Source organism: Hemitrygon akajei, chromosome 4 (genome assembly GCF_048418815.1).
Source record: "Hemitrygon akajei chromosome 4, sHemAka1.3, whole genome shotgun sequence".
NCBI classification, from domain to species: Eukaryota; Metazoa; Chordata; class Chondrichthyes; order Myliobatiformes; family Dasyatidae; genus Hemitrygon; species Hemitrygon akajei.
In genome coordinates this window covers 165,071,969-165,094,213 of record NC_133127.1, presented here as the reverse complement: position 1 = coordinate 165,094,213, position 22,245 = coordinate 165,071,969, and the positions used below count along the sequence as shown (strand labels likewise).

The 22,245-nt window shown below is 40.4% G+C and overlaps 1 protein-coding gene across 1 annotated transcript in view; it reads right to left on the bottom strand.

The window, feature by feature from the left end:
* kl (klotho) overlaps positions 1 to 22,245 on the bottom strand; it is an 88,640-nt gene that overhangs the window by 24,412 nt on the left and 41,983 nt on the right. The window contains exons 2-3 of the mRNA XM_073043878.1: positions 18,655 to 19,171; positions 12,039 to 12,307 (exon numbers count right to left, since the gene is read on the bottom strand). Of these exons, the coding sequence (XP_072899979.1) occupies positions 12,039 to 12,307; positions 18,655 to 19,171 (786 nt within the window). The remainder of the gene's footprint in view (positions 1 to 12,038; positions 12,308 to 18,654; positions 19,172 to 22,245) is intronic.

Sequence of the window (22,245 nt, the reverse complement as noted above, 5' to 3'; positions counted from 1 at the left end):
TTTCATTTCTTCTCCTGACAGTCATCCATTCACCTGCCAGCTGCAACGTAGGGGTGACCACCTCCCTGTAGCTCCTACCTGTCACTTCTTCAGTCTCCCACATGAGTCGAAGGTCATCAAGCTTCAGCTCCACTTACTTAACATGTTCTCTGAGGAGATGCAGCTCGGTGCACTTAGCACAGATGTGGTTACTGGGGAGGTTGGAGGTCTCCCAGTATTCTATTATCTCACACAAAGAACACAACACAGCCCTGGAGCCATTTTCACTGGATTAATTGTGCCCTAGCGGACGAGGGATGAAGAACAAAGAAAAAGGAGGAGAAACTTACCAGATACTTACCTTGCCCAAGGCTGAACTCGCCAAGCCTGGTGAGCCAAAGCCAAAGACTCCCCACTCTGAAACTGGCACACTCTCACAATGGCCGCTCCACTTGCCCCTGCCTTATTTTTATTTGCTTTTGCTGATGAATCCCATTGACTGCTTGGGCACAGATCAAACTCTGAAAACTGCCACGAAGGGCTGCGTTTTTAATATTCCATCTCGGACCTGTGTGAAGCCGCCTCTTCTTCTCACACTCCTGTTCACTGAGTGGGTGCAATTCAAACTCCAAATACTAAGATGTCAAGAAAGAAGTAATGAACAGAACTGAAGAAACAAGAGACTACAGTTGTTAGAATCTGAAGGGACAAATAGTCAGAGATAGATGGGGGAGGATGGGAGAGAGGTCAGGGTGGATTTGAGAGACAGACAGCTGGCTCATCGGTAAAAATAGACAAGGATAAAAAGAGGGAAAGAGAACAGATGGAGCAAAGTAGTGGGAGGGGAGGGTGAGGAGGGGAGGGTGAGGAGGAGTTAGTTGTGGAGATTATTATGTGGGAACATAAATGCAGCCAGTGCTGAAATCTGATGAGTAAAGAAGATGATAATAGGACATTCAGGAAAAGATGACAGGCAGACAAAACCAGGTAGAGGAGAGGAACTGTTGGGAGGGTTGTAGATAGATAGAACCTGTGAGAGACAAAAGTGGGAAGCGAGAGGCTGCAGCATGATCACGTTGAAGACTGTCGAGAGGAGGCTGTGGATGGACAGGAGATCTGCTGAAGTAATGAGAACTGGGACAGCGTGAGAGATGGTGGCCTGATGTTTGTTAGTGTGGTCACGATCCAGAGGTACATATAAAGTGGTGTCCGAGAGCTACCGTCTCCGAGTACAATGGCAAAGATTTATGAGTGGAGAGATTAAACTACAAAAGAAGTGATGGGGCAAAAAAAAGAAAAGAAGGACCTCTGGATTCTGCCACTGGTAATCATACCTCCTCTGAACCCACACTTTGCTTCTTTGTCTTATTTCCATGTTGTCACAGAATCATGATCAGAAATTATTGAAACCTGTCCTAAAGCTGTAAAGTAGATGCTCACTCAGGTCAGAAGAGAGAAACAGAGTTAACATCGCCAGGCAATGGCCTCTTATCAGGAAATAATAAAGATCAACAGTCCAGATAACGACTCTGCCACTCTCATTCACAATCTATTTTGACTATTTTTTGGTTTCTTGGCTCAATGAAAGGAGGCTGTAATGTCTCCTAAGATGGATATTAGAATCGACTGGAATTCTGGTAAGTCTCAACTTCAATAACAGTGGAAAGAACACTGGAGATTTGATGAAGGGTGTTAAACAGCAAGGAGCTCCCTAGACGTGATGTTTATTCCGCCCTCGCTCAATAGTTTTCCCCGTTTTTCAAGCTAGACAAGTAGATAACTCCAGCCCCGGTGTAGCTGTAGTTCCTTTCATAGCTTGTCACACCAGACAGTCAGCCACTCTTGGCTAGTGCATGGTGTCAGGATTGGTCTCCTTTCGGATTAACTGGGTCACGGTATGAACGTTCCTGACTCGACCCTCAGTTTTTTTTTTACAAGGCCAAGTGGAGGTGGAGCTGACAGGGTTCCAACTTGGGAGCCTTCGCTTCCAAAGTCCGGTGTGGATGCCACCAGCCGGCGTAGCTGCAGTTGAAGGTGGTTTTATAATTCACCAATGCATTACAATATGCTGGTGTAAAAAGAGTAATTCTCAGTTTTCTAAAGATAGGAATTTCAATCTATATTTAAATCTGCCTTCGATTTCTATCAAGTGCTTCTAACTATAAATGAAATGTACAAACATTATATAATGACCACACTAATGTCGAAGGCCAATTGTTTAACAACGCGATAATGAGTAATCAACAATAGCAGTGAACTTACACGAAGTGAGATCTAGTAGAGATAAATAAACCACATCAGGAAAACATAACACTGTCCACCTGGTATCTGTAAAAGATACCACATAACAGAACCCAGGCTTTCACAAAACAAACATTAACCATATTAGAGTCAATGCTCCTGAACAATTGAATAGCACAGTCAGATACTAAAGAATAATAAGACCATCAACTGGATTCAAAATACAGGAGTAATATTCTGTCCTACAAGAGGGATCATGACCCAAACTTCAAAATAAGCCAATTAGATAGAATAAAGTATACAGAGAATCCAAAACAAATCTAGAATTTGTACAAACCCAAAATATGTTTACAGATTGGTAACCAGAATTCACATTTCAATCATTTTCAACAGCCCATTTTTCCATTTATACTGTTTCTTTTCTTCAATAGACAATAGATGCAGGAGTAGGCCATTCGGCCCTTTGAGCCAGCACCGCCATTCACTGTGAACATGGCTGATCATCCACAATCAGTACCCCATTCCTGCCCTCTCCCCATATCCCTTTACTCTGCTATCTTTAAGAGCTCTATCTAACTCTTTCTTGAAAGCATCCAGAGAATTGGTCTCCACTGCCTTCTGAGGCAGAGCATTCCACAGATCCACAACTCTCTGGGTGAAAAAGTTTTTCCTTAAATGGCTCCTCTAAATGGCGTACCCCTTATTCTTAAACTGTGGCCTCTGGTTCTGGACTCCCCCAACATCGAGAACATGCTTCCTGCCTCTATCGTGTCCAATCTTCCTAAGTAATCTCGGGAGATTTCTTGAGCATGTGTGTAAGTGAAAGAAAGTGGGTCTTATTTGCTGACCGTTGTTTGGGAAGCATTGTCGGGGGCTACGTAAGGGTAGCGGTACCACCCAGTTGTTTGAGCTCTCTTGATGGAACCCGTTATCCAGCACCCTCAGGAAAGTAGGGTTAACCATTGAAGGAGCTGGTTTGTAGTCATCCTTTGTATGGACAAAGACAGATTCACTCATGTTTACTGTCAAACTTCTTTGTTGCGAGATCAAGGTGGGAGAGGTGGGAGGCTGGCAGAACTGGCTGAAGCTCTCCTTGATATAGATGCTGCTATGGCAGGAGGTCATGAGACTGGAGCCCCTGTTTCCTAGAATGCTATTTCTGAAGATGTTCACAGGTGAGGGTTTATGTGCACTCCCGAGGCAGACGTCTCTGACTATGACCCACCCATATGGCAACCTCTGCGCAAAGGAAGTATTTGGAGCAACACACACAAAATGCTGGAGGAACTTAGCCTTTGGAGGGCCATTACATTGCTTGAGTACCATATAACAATTACAGCATGAAAACAGGCCATTGCGTCCCTTCTAGTCCGTGCTGAACGCTTACTCTCACCTAGTCCCACTGACCCGCACTCAGCCCATAACCCTCCATTCCTTTCCTGTTCATATACCTATCCAATTTCTTTTTAATGACAATATCGAACCAGCCTCTACCACTTCTACTGGTAGCTCATTCCACATAGCTACCACTCTCTGAGTAAAGAAGTTCCCCCTCGTGTTATCCCTAAACATTTTGCCCTTCACACTCAACTCATGTCCTCTTGTTTGAATCTCCCCTACTCTCAATGGAAAAAGCCTATCCACGACAACTCTATCTATCCCCCTCATAATTTTAAATACCTTTATCAAGTCCCCCCTCAACCTTCTACGCTCCAAAGAATAAAGACCTAACTTGTTCAACCTTTCTCTGTAACTTAGGTGCTGAAACCCAGGTAACATTCTAGTAAATCTCCTCTGTACTCTCTCTATGTTGTTGACATCTTTCCTATAATTCGGTGACCAGAACTGTACACAATACTCCAAATTTGGCCTCACCAATGTCTCGTACAATTTTAACATTACATTCCAACTCCTATACTCAATGCTCTGATTTATAAAGACCAGCATACCAAAAGCTTTCTTCACCACCCTATCCACATGTACCTTGTATGATGTCTCTTCATAGCAGGATCTCTGTCTTTGAGTCAAGTGATGGTGTCCTGCTGGATAGGGACTTGAGGTGATTGCGTTGGGTCACTACTTCTGGAGTGGGGATTTCCTTCCTGTTGACCGGAAGCTCGTTGCACTCAATGAGCACGGGAAGAGCTAAACAAGTCTTTCCATCAACAGATTCGACAACAAAGCCTCCTGCTGTTTGCCCAACCATCTGTGACATACCTGCACATGTCTTAAGTGTATAAGGTGAGAAGCCATGGGTTACGTTGAAGACATTAAAAAAAGATGATTTAGCTAGAGACTTATTGCTCTGCTCATCCAAGACAACATACATCCTCATCCTCTTCTCACGGTGGCCTTGGAGTAAACATTGACAAGGAAGACCTTTGAACATAGTGGAGTTTTCCCCACAGACCTCAGTACAGGAAGAGGTGGCGACCAGAGAGGAAGGGGATTCATCTCCCTCCCTGCCATGCTGTACGGAGATAGTTGTGTTGTTCTTCACAGACCAGGGAGGTGGGCCAACATGAAGGGCTGCAATGTGTTTGCCGCTGTCGCATTCTGAGCGCTGGGTGACTGCATTACTGTCCCTCACTCGGTGTCTGGTTGAAGAACAGCAGCAGAAGCATATGGAGTACTCTTTAAGGAAGCCCCTTCACTCCTGTAGAGGTTTCTCTCTGAAGCCTCTACACTTCTGGAGTGGGTGCGGTTTCTGATGTAGAGGGCACAGTTTGCCAGAATCTTCAGGAATTCTAGAATTCTCCTTTTGGACAGCATTGTCCACCTCACTTTTATGCACCATGACAGGTTCTCTAACAGGTTTCTCTGATTTAAGTGGTTCCGAGCTAGAGGGGCTCATAATGAAGCTAGGGCTGTTCCTCATTTTTGTTTCAGTCCGAATGAAACTAGAAAAGGAGGAGGGTGGGAAGCTGACTCCTTTTCCAGTTGTGTCTTGTCCCCTCTAACATCCATTTCTCCTGCAGACTAAAGGGGAGTTCCTCCAAGATCGGATGGATTCCTCATACAGAGTCAAGGTAAAACGAACCACATAAGAAGCTTTCAGCTTTGGCTGCCTCCAACTCCAGTAGTAGGTCTCCTAGCTCTCGCAGATATTAGGGCTCCCTGCTAGCCTCCATTGCCTCTGTGGGTCCATAGCATCCTTCCAGTCTTTGCCAGACTAAAGTGAGAGCAGCACTGGGGTGTTTGATGTGAACTGACCTTAATAGATAGATAGATAGATAGATACTTTATTCATCCCCATGGGGAAATTCAACTTTTTTTCCAATGTCCCATACACTTGTTGTAGCAAAACTAATTACATACAATACTTAACTCAGTAAAAAAATATGATATGCATCTAAATCACTATCTCAAAAAGCATTAATAATAGCTTTTAAAAAGTTCTTAAGTCCTGGCGGTAGAATTGTAAAGCCTAATGGCATTGGGGAGTATTGACCTCTTCATCCTGTCTGAGGAGCATTGCATCGATAGTAACCTGTCGCTGAAACTGCTTCTCTGTCTCTGGATGGTGCTATGTAGAGGATGTTCAGAGTTATCCATAATTGACCGTAGCCTACTCAGCGCCCTTCGCTCAGCTACCGATGTTAAACTCTCCAGTACTTTGCCCACGACAGAGCCCGCCTTCCTTACCAGCTTATTAAGACGTGAGGCGTCCCTCTTCTTAATGCTTCCTCCCCATGCTCAGCAGACCTGGGTCCAAAGCACTTCACCAGCAGGTCGAGCTCTTTACTAGGTTTGAGCTTGAGGTCTTCAGTGGCATTGGAGCATGTGGACTTCCAAGCCCTGGCTTATCATTGAATTTGGTGAGTCTGGCCATTAGCAGGTCGCGGCGGGCTAGGAAGCTCGCAAGATCTGACACATCGTGATTCGGCTGGGGCTCATTGGGGTGTGGTGCATTTTACCAGGTGGCTGAGCAGTGTTATGCCGTGGGACGTCGGAGTTGTGAGCACGTGATGGAGACAGTCTCTGTTCTGTCCCATTTGGGTGAAAGGTATCGAGTTGGCCTGTGGAAGAGGAGACCCCCGTTTCAGTCTTGATCGGCTGGCCTCAGTCTTCAGTGTCTGCTTGTGGGTGGGCATAAGCAGAAGCAGGCTGGTCTCTAACATGCCTCTTGGTCCTCTCAGCTGAATGATGTGGTGAGTTTGATCTAACATCGTCATTGTCAGCTAGCTCCTCCATGTCTGCTTCAAAGACCTTGGCCTCGGCTAAAGCCTTTTTATGCTTCAGTGCCTATAATGTGGGTTTTATCCACGTTTAATTCAGCCTGTCTCACTTTAACAGCAATTTCTTTTTCTGCAAACGACGCCCTGGCTAGAACTGCTTTGGTCCTGGCAGGGGTTCCCAGTGCCGCCATGTTTGCTGCTGATCCATTAGAATGTCTTGATAATCTAGATGAACTTATCGAACAGACTGACCTGATTTCAAGGTTTCTCTTCTCCGTTGCCAACATTGACCTGGTTTCAAGCCTTCTTTTCTCCGTTGCCAACGTTTTAGCTTTCTGCTGTGCGGGAGCTTGCAGAATCATTATCAATCCATCGCAGATGGAATCACCATTGAGAGTGTCTTTTTACTTTTCTGCCCTCACTCAATAGTCTTCCTGTTTCTCAAGCTAGACAGATAGATAACTCCTGTCCCAGCCTAGCTGTAGCTGAAGGTGGCTTTAATATTCATCATGTGTTACAACATGCCGGTGTAAAAAGACAGTAATTCTCGGTATTCTGATGAAAGGCAGATGAAATACTGATTGAAATTCCTTCAACTTCGAGCAGGTACTTCTAACTACTAAATGAAATGCAGAAACAACTATATAATGGCCACACTTCTGTTGAAGGCCAAATGCTTAACAATGCGATAATAAAGTAATCAATAACAGCTGTGAACTTACATGTAGTGAGATCTAGGAAAGACATAACAATATAATTTGTAAAAAAAACAGTAGACTGACACCTTAACTGCAGCTGTTAACCTCCCCTTTCGCAGTGAAATGGGTGAAAGAGAGAGCCTGTAGCTGTCAAACTGTTGAGTAAACAATAGTTTTTGTTGACAGCAGATCATGGTCTCTCTTTGGGTGCTTTGCTATTGCTTAGTGGGTGGTGGGCGCTAATGCTTTTTTGCTGAATGGGTGGTGCGGGAAGGGGGAGGTTGACATGTTGATGCTTACTGTTGCTTGTGCAGGGATGGGAGAGAGGGGGCTTTGGGGTTCTAATGTTTTCCTGTCGTTCATTCTTTTGGGGCTCTGTTTTCGTGGATGTCTGTGAAGATGAAGCATTTCAGGTTGTATACTCTATACATTCTCAGATAATAAACAGAACCATTTAAATATCATCAAGCCACATAATCTATTGACATAAGTATATACAATATTTACAGTATGTACACTATTTACAATATTTACAAAGTTGGAAAGAAACACTTTTTTGAGCTTCAATAGAACTTCTCAGTTCATTCAGCAAGCTTAATCTTGAACTTTTATTTACCTTCATTCTCCGTATCACTCCCACTCTGTTCCTAGCCTTCCATATCATTCCAATGTTTCTATCTTACAAAGAAGGTCTGACTTCTTGAACATTATCAGTACTTAGTATAACACAGTAACTCACTAGGAGTCAATAGGTATGATGCTTCACGATCTTACCTGCAACTAACAGAAATTATCAAAATTATAACAAATATTTGTTGCAAAGAAATGTGCATTGCATACAGTAACAATCAGGTCCTCCCGTGACACCAATTTTTTATGACACTGTCTTTTCTCTAGTACCTTGCCTTTCAGATCTCTGTGAAGATGACAGCTCACAGCTGAGACTGTTGATCTTAGCTTGACCTGACATCTCCAAGATCCCTATTTAAGACTGACCTGAGCCAAATAAAGCACAGTAGGCTCAATGCTTGGAAACTTGTCATTGCAGATGTCACCATAAACTCAGTTTGACTCCAACATCGCCAATCATTCACTGAGGGAAATTCAAAGAATGGTAGTAATTACAGGAAAGAAGGAGCCCACTCGACCTTGACTGACCCTTTCCTACAACCCCTGAAAAAGTTACAGGAGGCTGCCAAATCACTTTATCTTCCTCCTTTTCAAACTGACGGCCAAATATGTTTTAATATCCATTGATCTAATAATCTTTAGTTCTTCCCTTCCCTTCCCCATTCTTTAATCCATTAAAAGTATAGAACATATAAAAACACATGCAGGTTTAGGTCAAACAACTCCTCAGGGCCGCCCTGATTCAATAAAATCATGGCTGATCTGATCCTGAGTTCGATTTCACTCCATTGACAATCTTCAGTAAGCATTGATTTCACTATGATCTGTCTGTGACTTGAATCTGGTTTGCAATATTCCTATTGCAGTAGGGGAGGAAATCCCTCCTCACTCTATTTTAAATGACTGACCTCTTGTTCTGAAACAGATCAGGCAGCATCTATGGCGGACCCTTGGCAACTGGTCATTTCCCTCCACGGATGCTAGCTGACCTGCTGAATCTTTTCAGCTTTTTGTGCGTATATTCAACATTCATCGATAGTCCAGTGTTGTTTTCTTGCCTATAATCAGCGTGTTTGGCTGCACTTACCCTCTTCGCCTGAGTCATTAATAAAGTTTGTAAATGGACTGGTTTAATTAGGCCTCATTAGATTAATTAGTTCAGCATAATATCATGGGCTGAAGGGGTTATTCCTGTGCTGTAATATTATCTGTGCTCCAAATTATTACCATCCTAGCACTGAGTCCTGCGGAACTCAACTAAATACAGCTTGCCAGTCAGAAAAGAGAAAGGTTAGTTTTATTTGTCACAATATTATTTATTTATTATCCTTTTTTTCTATGTGTGCGTGGAGAATGTACAAACTCCTTACAGACCGCGGCACAGAAAGAATTTGCATGTTCTTCCCGTGACTGCGTAGGTTTCCTCCAGGTGTTCTGGTTTCCTCCCATGTGAAAAGTTGTTATGTACAATGGGGACTTCTTCGAGCAACAATTCTACTGTGTCAGATTCTGCAACACTTAATGGAAAACAGGTTGATTGCCACTGGCAGAATAGCACCTTACCGAGTCCTTTAACTTATCTCCAGTTTATATAACATTGCTTTACATAAAATCATTAAGCTTGTCTAGGTTATTTATTTTAGGGAAATGCACTCTTTCATGAATGTTTGGGAGGAAGTTATTCAATTAGATTACCTAACATATGGCATCCACTGGTTATTTCACGTCTGTTATGTCACAACTGCATGCCAGTAGCTCTACTTCATTGGAAGTTTGAGGATACTTGGAATGTCACCAAATACTCTAGCAAACGGCTACAGATGTACTGGAGCGAGCGTTGCATCACCACCTGATATGGAGGCTCCAATGCACAAGGTCCAAATAGGCTGCAGAGGGTTGTAGCTCCATCACCTTCCTCACAATCGAGGGCGTCTTCAACAGGCAGTGCCTCAGGAAGGTGGCCTCCATCAATAAAGATCCTCTTTATCTAGGAAATGCCCTCATCTCATTATTACCATCATAGAGGAGGTGCAGGAACCTGAAGACCCACACTCAATATTTTAACAACAGCTTCTTCTCTTCTGCCATCAGATTTCTGAATGGTCCATGAACCCATGAACATTATCTTTTGCACAATTTCCTTATTGTAACTTATAGTAATTTTTATGTCTTGCACTCTACCGTTGCCACAAAATTATCAAATTTCATGACATATGTCGGTGATAATAAACCTGATTCTACTGTATTATTGGACTTGGGACCAAAGGTGTTCATTTTACTGCATACCTGAATTCTTGAACTTCCCCCCAAGCCGTCAGGCTGATCAACACCTGCACTCATTAACACACCCCATCACCCTCACTACCACTACATCCGCACTACTACTTCCTCTCCACAGCCCCTCAGCACCCTCCATCCCCCCCAAGCACTGCCGATTTACCCTTACACTCCACATCTCATACCAACACTGACATAGACACTGTCCTACTGTATTTCCATACCCCCTGCTGCTACCTAGAAGAGTTCCTCTTGCCAACAGTCACTACATCATTTCCTGCCAGAGTCATCTTATGTTCAGATACTCATGGATCCAGCATCACTCATGTACAGTCAGTCTAAATATAAACTAATCTTTTGTATTAACGGCCACACTCAGCAGTTACTTGTACATTGTGTTTTATAGGATTACTTAGAGAACATGCTGCTTTGGAGCCAGAGTAACAATCATTTTGTTCTCCTTTACACTTGTGTGCTGAGCAATAAAAAGTCTTCAATCCGAAATCTTGTATTTGGATTTCGGTTTCAATACAAATTTACTGGAAGATCTTAGCCCAACATTTTTGGCAACATGTTAGAAGGGAAGATAAAAAAAAATATCTGTGTATCGGTATCAGAGAAGTACATTATTACATAATCTCTGGAACCTTGAAGTTTTCTCTAGCAATCTGTTATTGAGATAATATTAAAGTTTTTGATGTTGAAACTGATACTACAACTATTAAGGGTCACAAATCTAAGGTGGATAGATGTGGTTAAGATACAGATTTTATGGTCCAATTAGGTATGAACTACTTCATCTACTTCAACAGGGCTAAATGAACAACTCTGTTCCTATGAAATTCATGTTGTATAATAATGTGTCCTAAGATAAACTTCTGTACAACTACATGCCAGTTTTGGTTATGATAAAGAAACTGAAAGATACATTAAACATGGAGGATCTGAAGGAGTCTCTCGAAAAGGAGACAAAATAAGCTAACGCTTCCATTTTGTGTGCTTGTTTAGTTACCATTTAATTTGCAGTTATATATGGGACAAATCTAATGCAGAATATTCTCCTGTGTCTTAAAAGGCATTCCATTTAGGTCACATTGAAATTGATCTTTCTTCATAGAGGAAATTATTTTCATTCTCATGCTTAAATGTTGATCACGGTGGTTCATTGCACAGACTATGATTACAAAATCTCCACAACCCAGCAGAGAGCAATTCCAGCGAGGGCAAGAGGAACTGGAGTAGCAAGGAGGGGCACATTTCAGGAAGACATTTTGTGCATCCTACAATGGGTTGAATCTGATTCTCCAAACCCCAGTGGAATATTATCGCCCCCTTAACCATAAGAGCATAAGACATAAAAGAAGAATTAAGTCATCCAGCCCATTGAGTCTGCTCCACCATTCCATCATGGCTGATTTATTATCTCTCTCAATCCCATTCTCCAGCCTTCTCCCTGTAACCTTTGATGCCCTAACTAATCAAGAACCTATCAACCTCAGCTTTAAATATACTTAATGAGTTGGCCTCCACAGCCACCTGTGGCAATAGATTTCACAGATTCACCCCCACTATGTTAACATAGGACAATGAATGTGTCCTCTCACAAATCCTTATTGGATGTGTGGTAACTTGCTTCCAGTTGTCTAATTCTTTGTGTACAATGGACCATTCAGTAAATAAAAACAGGATGTCTTAGTGTTATTAAAAACACACAACTCAGAATATTTCTCACTTGTTTTGTGCAATATCCGATGGAATGCTTGAACGGAATTATTAACACTATGTAAAGTAAGACTTGTAAGCTGATAGCTGTGGCTAGAAAGGGGTTGTGATATAATTTACAGAGGATGAATCAAACAGTACCATGACTTTTGTAGTGCCATAGTAAATGTCACAATGTTAGATACAATTTATAAATAAGAGGAAACCACTAAGTGCAGTTGGATGAAACTGATTTTGATATAATAATCATGGTTAATGACTACATCTCATTTATCTTGTTAATCAAATCAGGACCTTAATTTAAATAAAATACCTGTATGACATCTTCTGAAATACCCCATACAAAATTGTGGGGAAAGGTTCCTGTGATAGGTTTGTTTTCTGGCACTGGTGGGAATCCTTTGTCTTCTATCACTTGACGATAAAAGAGAGCAGATGATTTTGGTATTCTCTCCTTTTTCTGGCTTTGAAAGTCAATGTAAAATAATCCTCGTCGGGAATTGTAACCAGCATCCCATTCAAAGCCATCCACCAATGACCATGCAGTGTATCCAATAACATCCACTCCATCATATTTAATTGCTGTAAAATTACAAGGACCAAAATTTTAATGTTGAAACTCTATAAGGGTAAAATGCATCTGTTTTAAAAGAAACATTTATCTTCCAGAACTACTTTAGTTGACTAATTTTTTTTTACAAAAATATTAACTTTATTTATAGAGCACTTTTTATATAGATGATGAAGTTCAAAGTACTTTGCAATAGGATAAAAGTACAAAAATGAAAATACAATAAAAATAAACATGAAAATAATAGACAAAACTATGGTAGTTAAAAGCAAGGTTAAATAAATAGCTTTTGAGCGCGTGTTAAAAACTGTCAATTGAGTCTGCATCCTTTATAGTTTTAGGTATTGAATTTCAATTCAATGACTTGCCAATTATCTTAACTTAAAATATAGTAACTTTATGTGCTGATTAATTAGAGATGCACTATAAACACAATATTTGATGCTTTTAAAAGGGATGCTGGTGAATATAAGCAAAATTGTACTCCATGAGGAACTGTAGCATAGGTACAGTTATAGTTAGGTTTCACATTCTTTTAGCTAAAGGACCAAGGCTTAAAGTTTGAGGTATGATTTTAATTCGATGGTGTAAGACATAAAGCAGGTTCCATTATTTCTTAATTTTAAGTAGAAGTTATTATTTCCTAGTTCATGATAGGTTTTCGATCAACATATACAACTGTACTTAATACTGTGAAAATGAAAGAGGCTAAATTTGAAAATCATAACAATTTCATCACAAATGATAACTATTCCAAGATAACAAAGACCTAAATGACTTCCAATATGGTCAATTGGCAGCTCAGCATTCAAACATCAAGAATAGATGTTTACCAAAGCAAACAGCTCATTATTTTGCGACATGATTTTAGCACCTACAGCTTATATGATGGCAAGTTTTTCTTTATTACCAACAGATTATGCCATATTTATATGTGCAAGTGGACTTTGCTTTGCAAAGGAACATTTTTGTTCTACTATTCTGCCTGCTTGCATGTTAGTGCTTGATCTGAAGAAGGTCTTGATATTACCCTTGTTGATGAAAGAATGTTCATCAAGTAACATTTTTCAACATAGCCTTTCAGTAAAGTTCCTGTAGCACTTCAAGAGAAGATAATATTGTACTATATTCAAGAGACTAATACACAGAATTCCAAATTTATGTAACCACTGCAGAAAAGGCTTGGATGGAAAATAGTAATTTAAAACTTCTTTTAATCTTTCATCCACAGATACCTAATTGAGAACAAATTCTCAAAGATGTCAAAACATACAAGTTTAAAACTGCAAAATCTAGAAACAATAATTATACATTAATATTGGGAGTGTACCACACAGACTACAGCTAGAACAGAATGAAAAACTGGGGAATTAATCCACTGTGGACATTGGTGAGGGAGCAATCCTGATATTTCATTTAATTTTGCACTTAGAGTTTAATTTACTAATGCAATTTTAAGTTTAACTTGCAGTATCCTTTACAATTTTGAACAAAGGTAAACAAATTACCTGACATTTATAGTTGCCAGTTATTTAGAAGTCAGCTATAACTGGCGACTATATAGAAACTTAAAATAATCCATTTACTGGAAATCTGTAATAAAAGCATAAAATGCTGGAAGCACTTGACAGGTCAGCAGCAATTGTGGGAGGAGAACCTGGGTTAAAGACTCAGGTTGAGGACCCTTTGTTGAAATTGGGAAGGAGAGAAACAAGACAGTGTCAAGCTCCAGGGAGAATGGTTGAAAGGTGTGGATAGGGCGAAGAGAATGGTAAACCTTCAACAAAATACTATCATGATATAGCAATATCCTGAAGGATCCCACCAACCCTGCTCACAGACTGTTTGTCCCACTCCCATCAGGGAGGAGACCACATAGTATCTACACTAGGACCACCAGTCTCAAAAAACAGTAATGTTCCCCAAGCAGTCAGGGTAATCAACATCTCCACCCACTAACCTACCCCACCACCACTACTTCATCATTTCCTGTAGAGTCACCTTATGTACAGAAACTCCTATACCTAGCATTACTTTATTTACAAATTATCTACGTGTATAAGCTATCTTACATATTTAAATTTATTGTGTCTTTTCATTATTGTGTTCTTATTGTGCTTTTCGTGCTGCACTGAATCCAGAGTAACAATTATTTCATTCTCCCTCACAATTTTGTACTGGAAATGACATTAAACAATCTTGTATCTTGAATCTTGAGTAGTCAATGGATTAAGAGGGGCAATTAGGGAGGGAGAACATAGTCAATTGTTCATAAAAGCTAGTAAACCAGGCAAATACAGACAAAGGAGTGTAAGAGCTGCAGGATTCAGAAATGCAGGAATGCCCAGCAGCTCAGGGTATGCTTATGGGCAGTGTGAAACTGAGTAATGTTATAGATGGATAAGAGGCTCATTCTGCGACAGACAGAGAAAGCGAGTTGTGGAATTTAATATTGAGTTCAGAAGCCTGTAAACTAGCTAGACATGAAATGAGGAGATAACCCCCAAACTTGTGTTAGGTCTCACTGTGACAGCATAGGTGGCTGCAGAGAAATCATTAAGAGTGGGAGTGGGGTGATGAAGTGCAGATGCAGGCACCAGGAAGCTCAGGGTTGCCCCTATGGACTGAATGCAGGTGCTCTACATAACATCACCCAACCTGCATATGGATTCTTTGATGTAGAGACCACATTATGAACACCAGATATAGTACACTAGATTGGAAGAAGTGCAAGGGATTTGGTGCTTCACGTGGGAAGGGGAGAAGTGAGAGGACAGGTACTGTAAGCGCTGTAAAAAAAGGAGTGGTTGGTGAAAGCGAAAGTGCAGATCAAGGAGTCCCTTCAAAATGCCAGAAGGAGAGAGAAAGCCAAGATTTATCTGGTGATGGTGGACATAGAATAAAGATCAAAGAGTTATCAGTAGGAAGCAGGCAGAATAGATGTACCACTCTTTCTTTTACTCTAATGGTTGGAATTTAAGTTTTAATTCTAGTGAATAAAGGCATGGCTGGCTCCTCAGTCACAATGAATGCAGATCCTCTCTGCAATAGGAAATCCAAGATGCTTCTCATGCACGGCTACTGCAGGTGCAGAAAGAGTTATTAGCTGGAAGAGGCTAGACTTGCGTAATGGAGTTTGGGCAGCATCTGGCATCACTACAGGGCACAATGTGAATAGAATGTTCTAGATCTAGTTACTCCATAGCCTAACTGTGTACAGACAGAGAGAAGGTTGGCTAAAGAAAAAAAAACCAAAGAGTAATGTTTGTGTTCCTCAATAGAATTGTATAACACTAATTGTAAATAGTAATAACTATCATCATTGGTACATGTTCATGCAATAACTGTTTAAGGTTAAAAATTTCTTTGGAGCTGGGTCAGCTGGGCTTTTTAACTTCATTCTGGTTAATAATTAAGAACAGAATGTTCATAATCGAGAAGAATTACTGAGTTACACACACAAAATGCAGGATGAACTCAGCAGGCCAGGTAGCACCTATGGAAAAGGGTAAACAGTCGACATTTCGGGCTGAGATCCTTCATCGGTCCTGATGAATGGTTTCGGCTTGAGATGCTGCCAACTATCTGAGACAGGGAGTGACTGTATTTAAGTTGATGCTGGATAGTTGTGTGAAAAAGATAATCAGGCTGCTAAATCAGTTAATTATAGGAGGCATCTGATAGGTAGTGTTATAGCCTAATGGTTAATTTTTGTGTTACAAATTCATAATAATTCTACATTTCAGTCTGGCTCTCTCTGAGGTGTTATGTGGACACAGTGATTTTGAATTTGACAAGGGTATCATTTCTCTGCCCATGTATCTAAACCTCGGGAAAACTCAGCTGTAGCTTATTAAATCATCACTGCAAATTACACTAAGAAGGGAATATCTAACCATCATCATCAAGGTGGAAATTTATCAATCTAAGTATCAGGAACAAAGCTATTTACATAATGTAGACATACATGCCTGTCCAACACAACAGAAGCACTAAGAGAGGAATTTTAATCTTTCAGTTGAAGTAATATCCTACTGTCCAATAGGGGGAGCCAGAGAAACTGAAGTTGGCATAAAGATTGAGGCAAATAGAAATGTTTATCACATAAAATCCCAGTTCTAATTGGGATGCCCCATTCCCCACCTACATTAAGGTTTCGGATGGATTAGATAAAGGTACAATGTAAATGAGGCACTTCAGAGGTACTTCGCTGTTGGAGGTGTGGACTGAGATGTTGAGTCAAAATTTGGGTTAACCTGATGAAGCATTCTGGACCTGAATTTCTCCTACGACATATGCTGTCTCACCAGCTGAATATTTTCAACAATTTCTGTTTTTATTACAGATTTACAGCATCTGCAGTTTTTAAAAATTGGTTTCTTTTCCCAGCTAACCTCATGGATAAACATTAAATACTACATTACAAAGGAAGTTCTGGGCCACCTTATATACATGAATCAACTTTACTATACAGAATAACACAGCAACTCTTTCATTACTCACTGTATGCAAATTGGCCGTTACTTGTCAAAGATCAAGGGGATCTTATCCGAGGCTTTCATTTTTTTTAATATAATGACTAGTCTATTATTAAATGTACTCAGCTAATTAGGTTCCATTTGCTTCTTTCTCTAACATGTACCTAGTCACCAAGTCAGTAACACAAAAAAGGATATTTAAAAGGTCTGTGATCCACTTCTGAGAAATATTAATAGACAAAACTATGTACTATTCTGGAGTCATCTTTCATCATACTGCATGTGAAACTGGTGTCACTGAGGTCATTGAAAATTAACCTGGATGACTTTACACTGAACATCAAGTTAACAACTGATCCTTTATCTCATGTCACACCACCCTGCCTGCTAGTGATAAAGGTACTGTACGTAGGGTATGATTAGAGACTCTCTTGAAGAGCCACCCCAACATTTTCAGCCAAGCAAAGTTGCCAGAAGCAAGCAGATCATAATAACGGTAGGGGAATGGGGAAAGAACTAGATCAAGGAATGGCAACCTCACTGGAATAGGCCTTTTGGCCTAATTAGCTTACAATGATGTTTTTTCCCCCATGAATGCCAATTATCTAACGCAATCTTCCTGACCATTCTCGAAATCCTTTAATATACCTATTTCTATGCAAAGCAATGTGTGGCTGAAGAATTCAACATTCTGGTTGGAGCTGATCATATAACACCCAGGTGCACAGTAATTTATTTTAGCAGACAGTGGCAAACTTCTGGAATCCTCTGCCCTAAGGAGGTTGTTCATGTGGAGATAGATGGATTTGAAAGACTGGGAAACTGAGGGTTATGGGAATATGGCACAGTTGAGGAGCTAAGGCCTAAGGTGATTCGGCCAAGAGTGTTTTGGATGGTCAGAGGCCAATTGACCCTACCCTGCTTCTATTTCATTGGCTTCTTTTGGGCTTATCCTCTTTCTCTAAAGAGATTCTTTCAAATTCAATACATAATGATTTGTTTTACAGCCTAACAGAATTTACCAGAGGTGTAAACACAAAGTACACTGCAGATGCTGGGGTCAAAGCAACATGTACACAAGCTGGAGGAACTCAGCAGGTCGGGCAGCATCCATGGAAACGTTTCCACAGATGCTGCCCGACCTGCTGAGTTTTACCAGAGGTGACTAGTTAAAGGTAACAGAAGTTCAGATGGTGCGGTGTAATGAGAAAGAATTTTGAATTATTCCCATAAGCTGTGTCAACATATCCTTTATTTCAGCCCACCATTAAATTCTTGATCATCATTCCAAAAAATATTATTATTTTTGTCTGATGACGCTGTTCCTGTTTAGCTTGAATATCTAAGATTTCTCCTGGAGTTCACTCTCTATACATCTGTGTTTTTGAATTTGTTTCTACATGAACCATTTGAGGATACTTTTAGACTAAATAGGCATGGAAATTGACTTTATCAGAAGTTTCTATGCAGTTTTCTAACTTTCAGGTAAATTCTACAAAATTGCCATATGAAGAGTGTTTGATAGCTTGGGCCTGTATTCACTAGAACTTGGAAGAATGAGGTGTCCTTTTAGAACAGAGATGAGGAGGAATTTCTTTAGCCAAAGGGTGGTGAATCTGTGGAATTCTTTGCCACAGGCAGCTGTGGAGGCCAAGTCTTTATGTATATTTAAGGCAGAGGGTGATAGATTTTTGATTGGTCAGGGCATGAAGGGATACAGGTAGAAGGCAGGGGATTGAGGCTGAGAGGGAAAATGGATCAGCCATGATGAAATGGTGAAGCAGACTTGATGGGCCAAATGGCCTAATTTTGCTCCTAAATCGTATGGTCTTATGGTCTCAAAAATTTTCATTAGGAAAAAGAAAACAGAAAAAGATTACCTTTCAGCACTTCCATAAGGAAGTTCTTTAATGGGTACATATTATACACATCTGCTGTCCTTGTGTTGCTGTTGCTGTCATCCCAACCATTCTCCACAATTAATATTTTTGAATTGTTGTACTCTGTTTGAATCCAAGAGAGAAGTTGTCTCAGAAAATATTTTTTCGATTGGTTAAATAGTAGTTTTGCGTCCAAAAGTCGAAAACTTAATGGTCCAAATGAGAGAGCGAAGAAGTCGGCCGTTTTTGTTATTTTCATTTTCTCTTTATCATCAAAAACTGGCAATAGAGATTCGAGGTTATCTTTCATACATGCTGGATAATCGCCATCTACGAATATTGGCTTGGCGAACCACCCTAGTACAGAGTTGATGGAGCACTGGCATAGCTGCACGGTTTCTGGATTAATGTCCCCATTTTTTGGCCCAACCCAGTGGGAAGCCAAAGCGATTGACACATAGCCCTGTTGAGACTGGCGAAAGTGATCATTGTAGATATGCCAGGTCCTGGAGTGTGCCTGAAAATAGACACATTAAATATAAGAGAAAATTCAATTCCTTTATAGATATAGAGATATTTATTTGATAACATTACACCTTAAAGCCAAAATCTGTTCCAAACTGCTGTTGCTCAGATGCAGGTTACTTTCACGCTGGCCTACATTGGTTGCCAAGTTACGTTGCAATTTTATATAACTTACTGGCATTTAATCTTCTTTTGCAGTTCATTAAGAATACATCTTGCAATCGATGGTGCCAAATACTTTAATATATACCAGCAGTTAATTTTTATCAAAATTTAAATCTAATATCTGTAAAATATAGAGCCCTTGATGCCCTTCCAGTAATTTTTACTGGAAGATTTTGTTACCTTCCAGAAAATACAGATTGTTCAATATTGGAACAAAGGTGTTAATAGTTTCAGATGAATCGATCAGGATTTAACATCAAGTAAATTGAAATTATTCATTACATTAAAGGTATGATATAAATGGAGGGGCTTATCATAATGTAGTTACTGGAGATACATTTCTGATGATTATCTTAGTGCATCTTCAAAGCAACTTTTTGACTTTTACCCAGCTGATAGAACATAAAGATCATTAGAAGAGTTATAGAGATACAACATCAAAATAGGCACTTGTGTACACTGTGTCCACACTGACTATTAATCAGATATATTTGTTTAGTGCCTTTCACAATCTCTGGATGTCCAAAAGCACTTGTGAGCCAATTAAATACTCTTTCTTCACTGTTCTCATAAAGGGAAAGCAACATGAGATTTGTAAAAGCAAATTTGCACAATCAAAAACTTGGTGATTGTCCGCAATCTGACTTCATGATGTTAGTGAATGTATGAACAGTGGACAGAAAACCAGGACAGATTCCAGTTGAAAATTGAAATTAAAGCCATTGGTATTTTATATCTACGCGAGATAGTAGATAAAGCCTCAGTTTAAGATTTTCAATGAAAGACAGCACCTCTTGATAAAGTAGCAGTCCTTCAGTACTGGGCTGGATTCTCACTCTAAATCTCTGGTTAAATACACACACAAAACACTAGAGCAACTCAGCAGATCAGGCAGCATCTATGGAGAGGAAAGAGCAGTTGATGTTCTGGCATGTGACCTTCCATCAGGACCCAACATTGACTGCTTATTCCTCTCCATAGATGCTGCCCTCCTGCTGAATTCATCCAGTATTTTGACCATAAGACCATAAGACATAGGAGCAGAATTAGGCCATTCAGCCCATCGAGTCTGCTCCACCATTCCATCATAGCACAGCTACTTGAAGAGAATAACAGGGAGGACACAGAGTGAACAATTCTTCTAATATTCCTGTGCTAAAATCTTAATTCATTTTCTACCCTGTAGCTTTAAGATCTTAAACATAAAACACTCTGCAGATGCTGGAAAACAGCAGATCAGGCTGCACCCATGGAGAGGATCAAAGAGTCAACACTTCAGGCCAAGACCCTTCATGCTTTCCTGGAACATTGATTCTCCACTTCTCTCCATAGACACTATGCAACCCACCTGTTATGTTTGTGTTGATAAAAGACGAACTTAGCATGGGTAAAACTAACACATATTTATTTACAGTAATGGCTCTAGCTCCACACGATCGCGTGTGACCAGCTCACCAACATCACTTCCGGTTCTGGGTGAACCACCTGCATTGTACACTGGGAACTACAGTTCTCTATTATGTACACATATAATAACACATATTCCCCTTTAAAGAAAAACCAAACACAATACTCTGTCCTCATAAACCTGCAAGAAACAATAATGCTTTCCAATAAAGATGTTTACTTTAACTTCAATTGTAATGAGCAAATACAGTTCCTTATTCACTTAGTAACTCTCAATCAGTCTCTGAGGTGGTTTGATTATCCTTTTTGGTCTTCTGTTTGTCTCCATGGGTGTATTGCTTTCACTTGCTGTGTTCAGTCTCTGATCAACATGTTCATTTTTTTCACATCCTTCTGCCAAGATCCTATCTGTTCATCTCTGTTCTTGCTGTGTGACCATAATTCACTCCATGTGCCTCATAATGGAGCCTTGGACTACATCAATGTGATCAGTGAGTCTTTGTACAAGTTTTAACTGATTTGGTCTCAATTCACAGAGCTCCTTCTGTTGGCTGCGTATCATAGATAGCAACTCCTCCTGTCGGTTTATGTTGAACTGGTGCTATTGTTATGATCTTGGGGATTCCGTAGTCTCACCATCTTCCTTTTTAGTTTTCATCTTCATCTTCAGAGAGAATCATGGAGATATTTTTGATTTCCAGTCTTCAATGGGAAGTTGATGAGAGACAGATTTTGAACCAAAGCTGCATGATGTGGAAGCAAGACTGGTGACTTTTTCATCATGTTCTTCATCACTCTGTTCCACAATGGCATCCTGACTGTAGCTGGTATGGATGTCTATGGAAGGTGGAGTTCTTGTGCTTCTTTTGCATAATTCTCTGGAACTCTAATGGATGCTATTATGTCTTTCTCGAGTTACATCAGGTAAACATCCGAGTCCCTTAAAGACATCTGCTTACTCTTCCATGAGTGAAGCGTGGTCATCCTTGGCCTGTGAAGCCATTACAAAAACTCTCTTCACCAGTTTGAGCTTTTCACATGGACTGAGACATAATACTGGCTGTACTCAATTTACAACAATCAGTAGCTGTGCCTTTAGGTGCTGCCCTTGTGCTTGAAGATCACTATACGGCCCTCTTTTACAGGTACATTCTCTCCAATATAGCCTGTCACTTTTAATGTCACTGGATAAATCTAGCTCTTCACTTTGAGAGTCTTGTAATCATCCATAGACAACAGATTTACCTGGGCTCCACTGTCAAGCTTGAATGGAATTACTGTCTCATTCACAGTCACTGGAACAATCCACTCATTTTTACAAAGACTTCCTCAGCAACCATGTGCACCTTTCTCGTGGTAGTCCCAGCTTTGCGGCACTTTGCAAAATGATTCTTCTTCCCACAACTTTGTAGGGATTTCCATAAGCAGAAAATGTCTTTGGAATGTGACTACCTCCGTGTAACACTTACCCAAAAGGCTGGTATATGTCTAGGG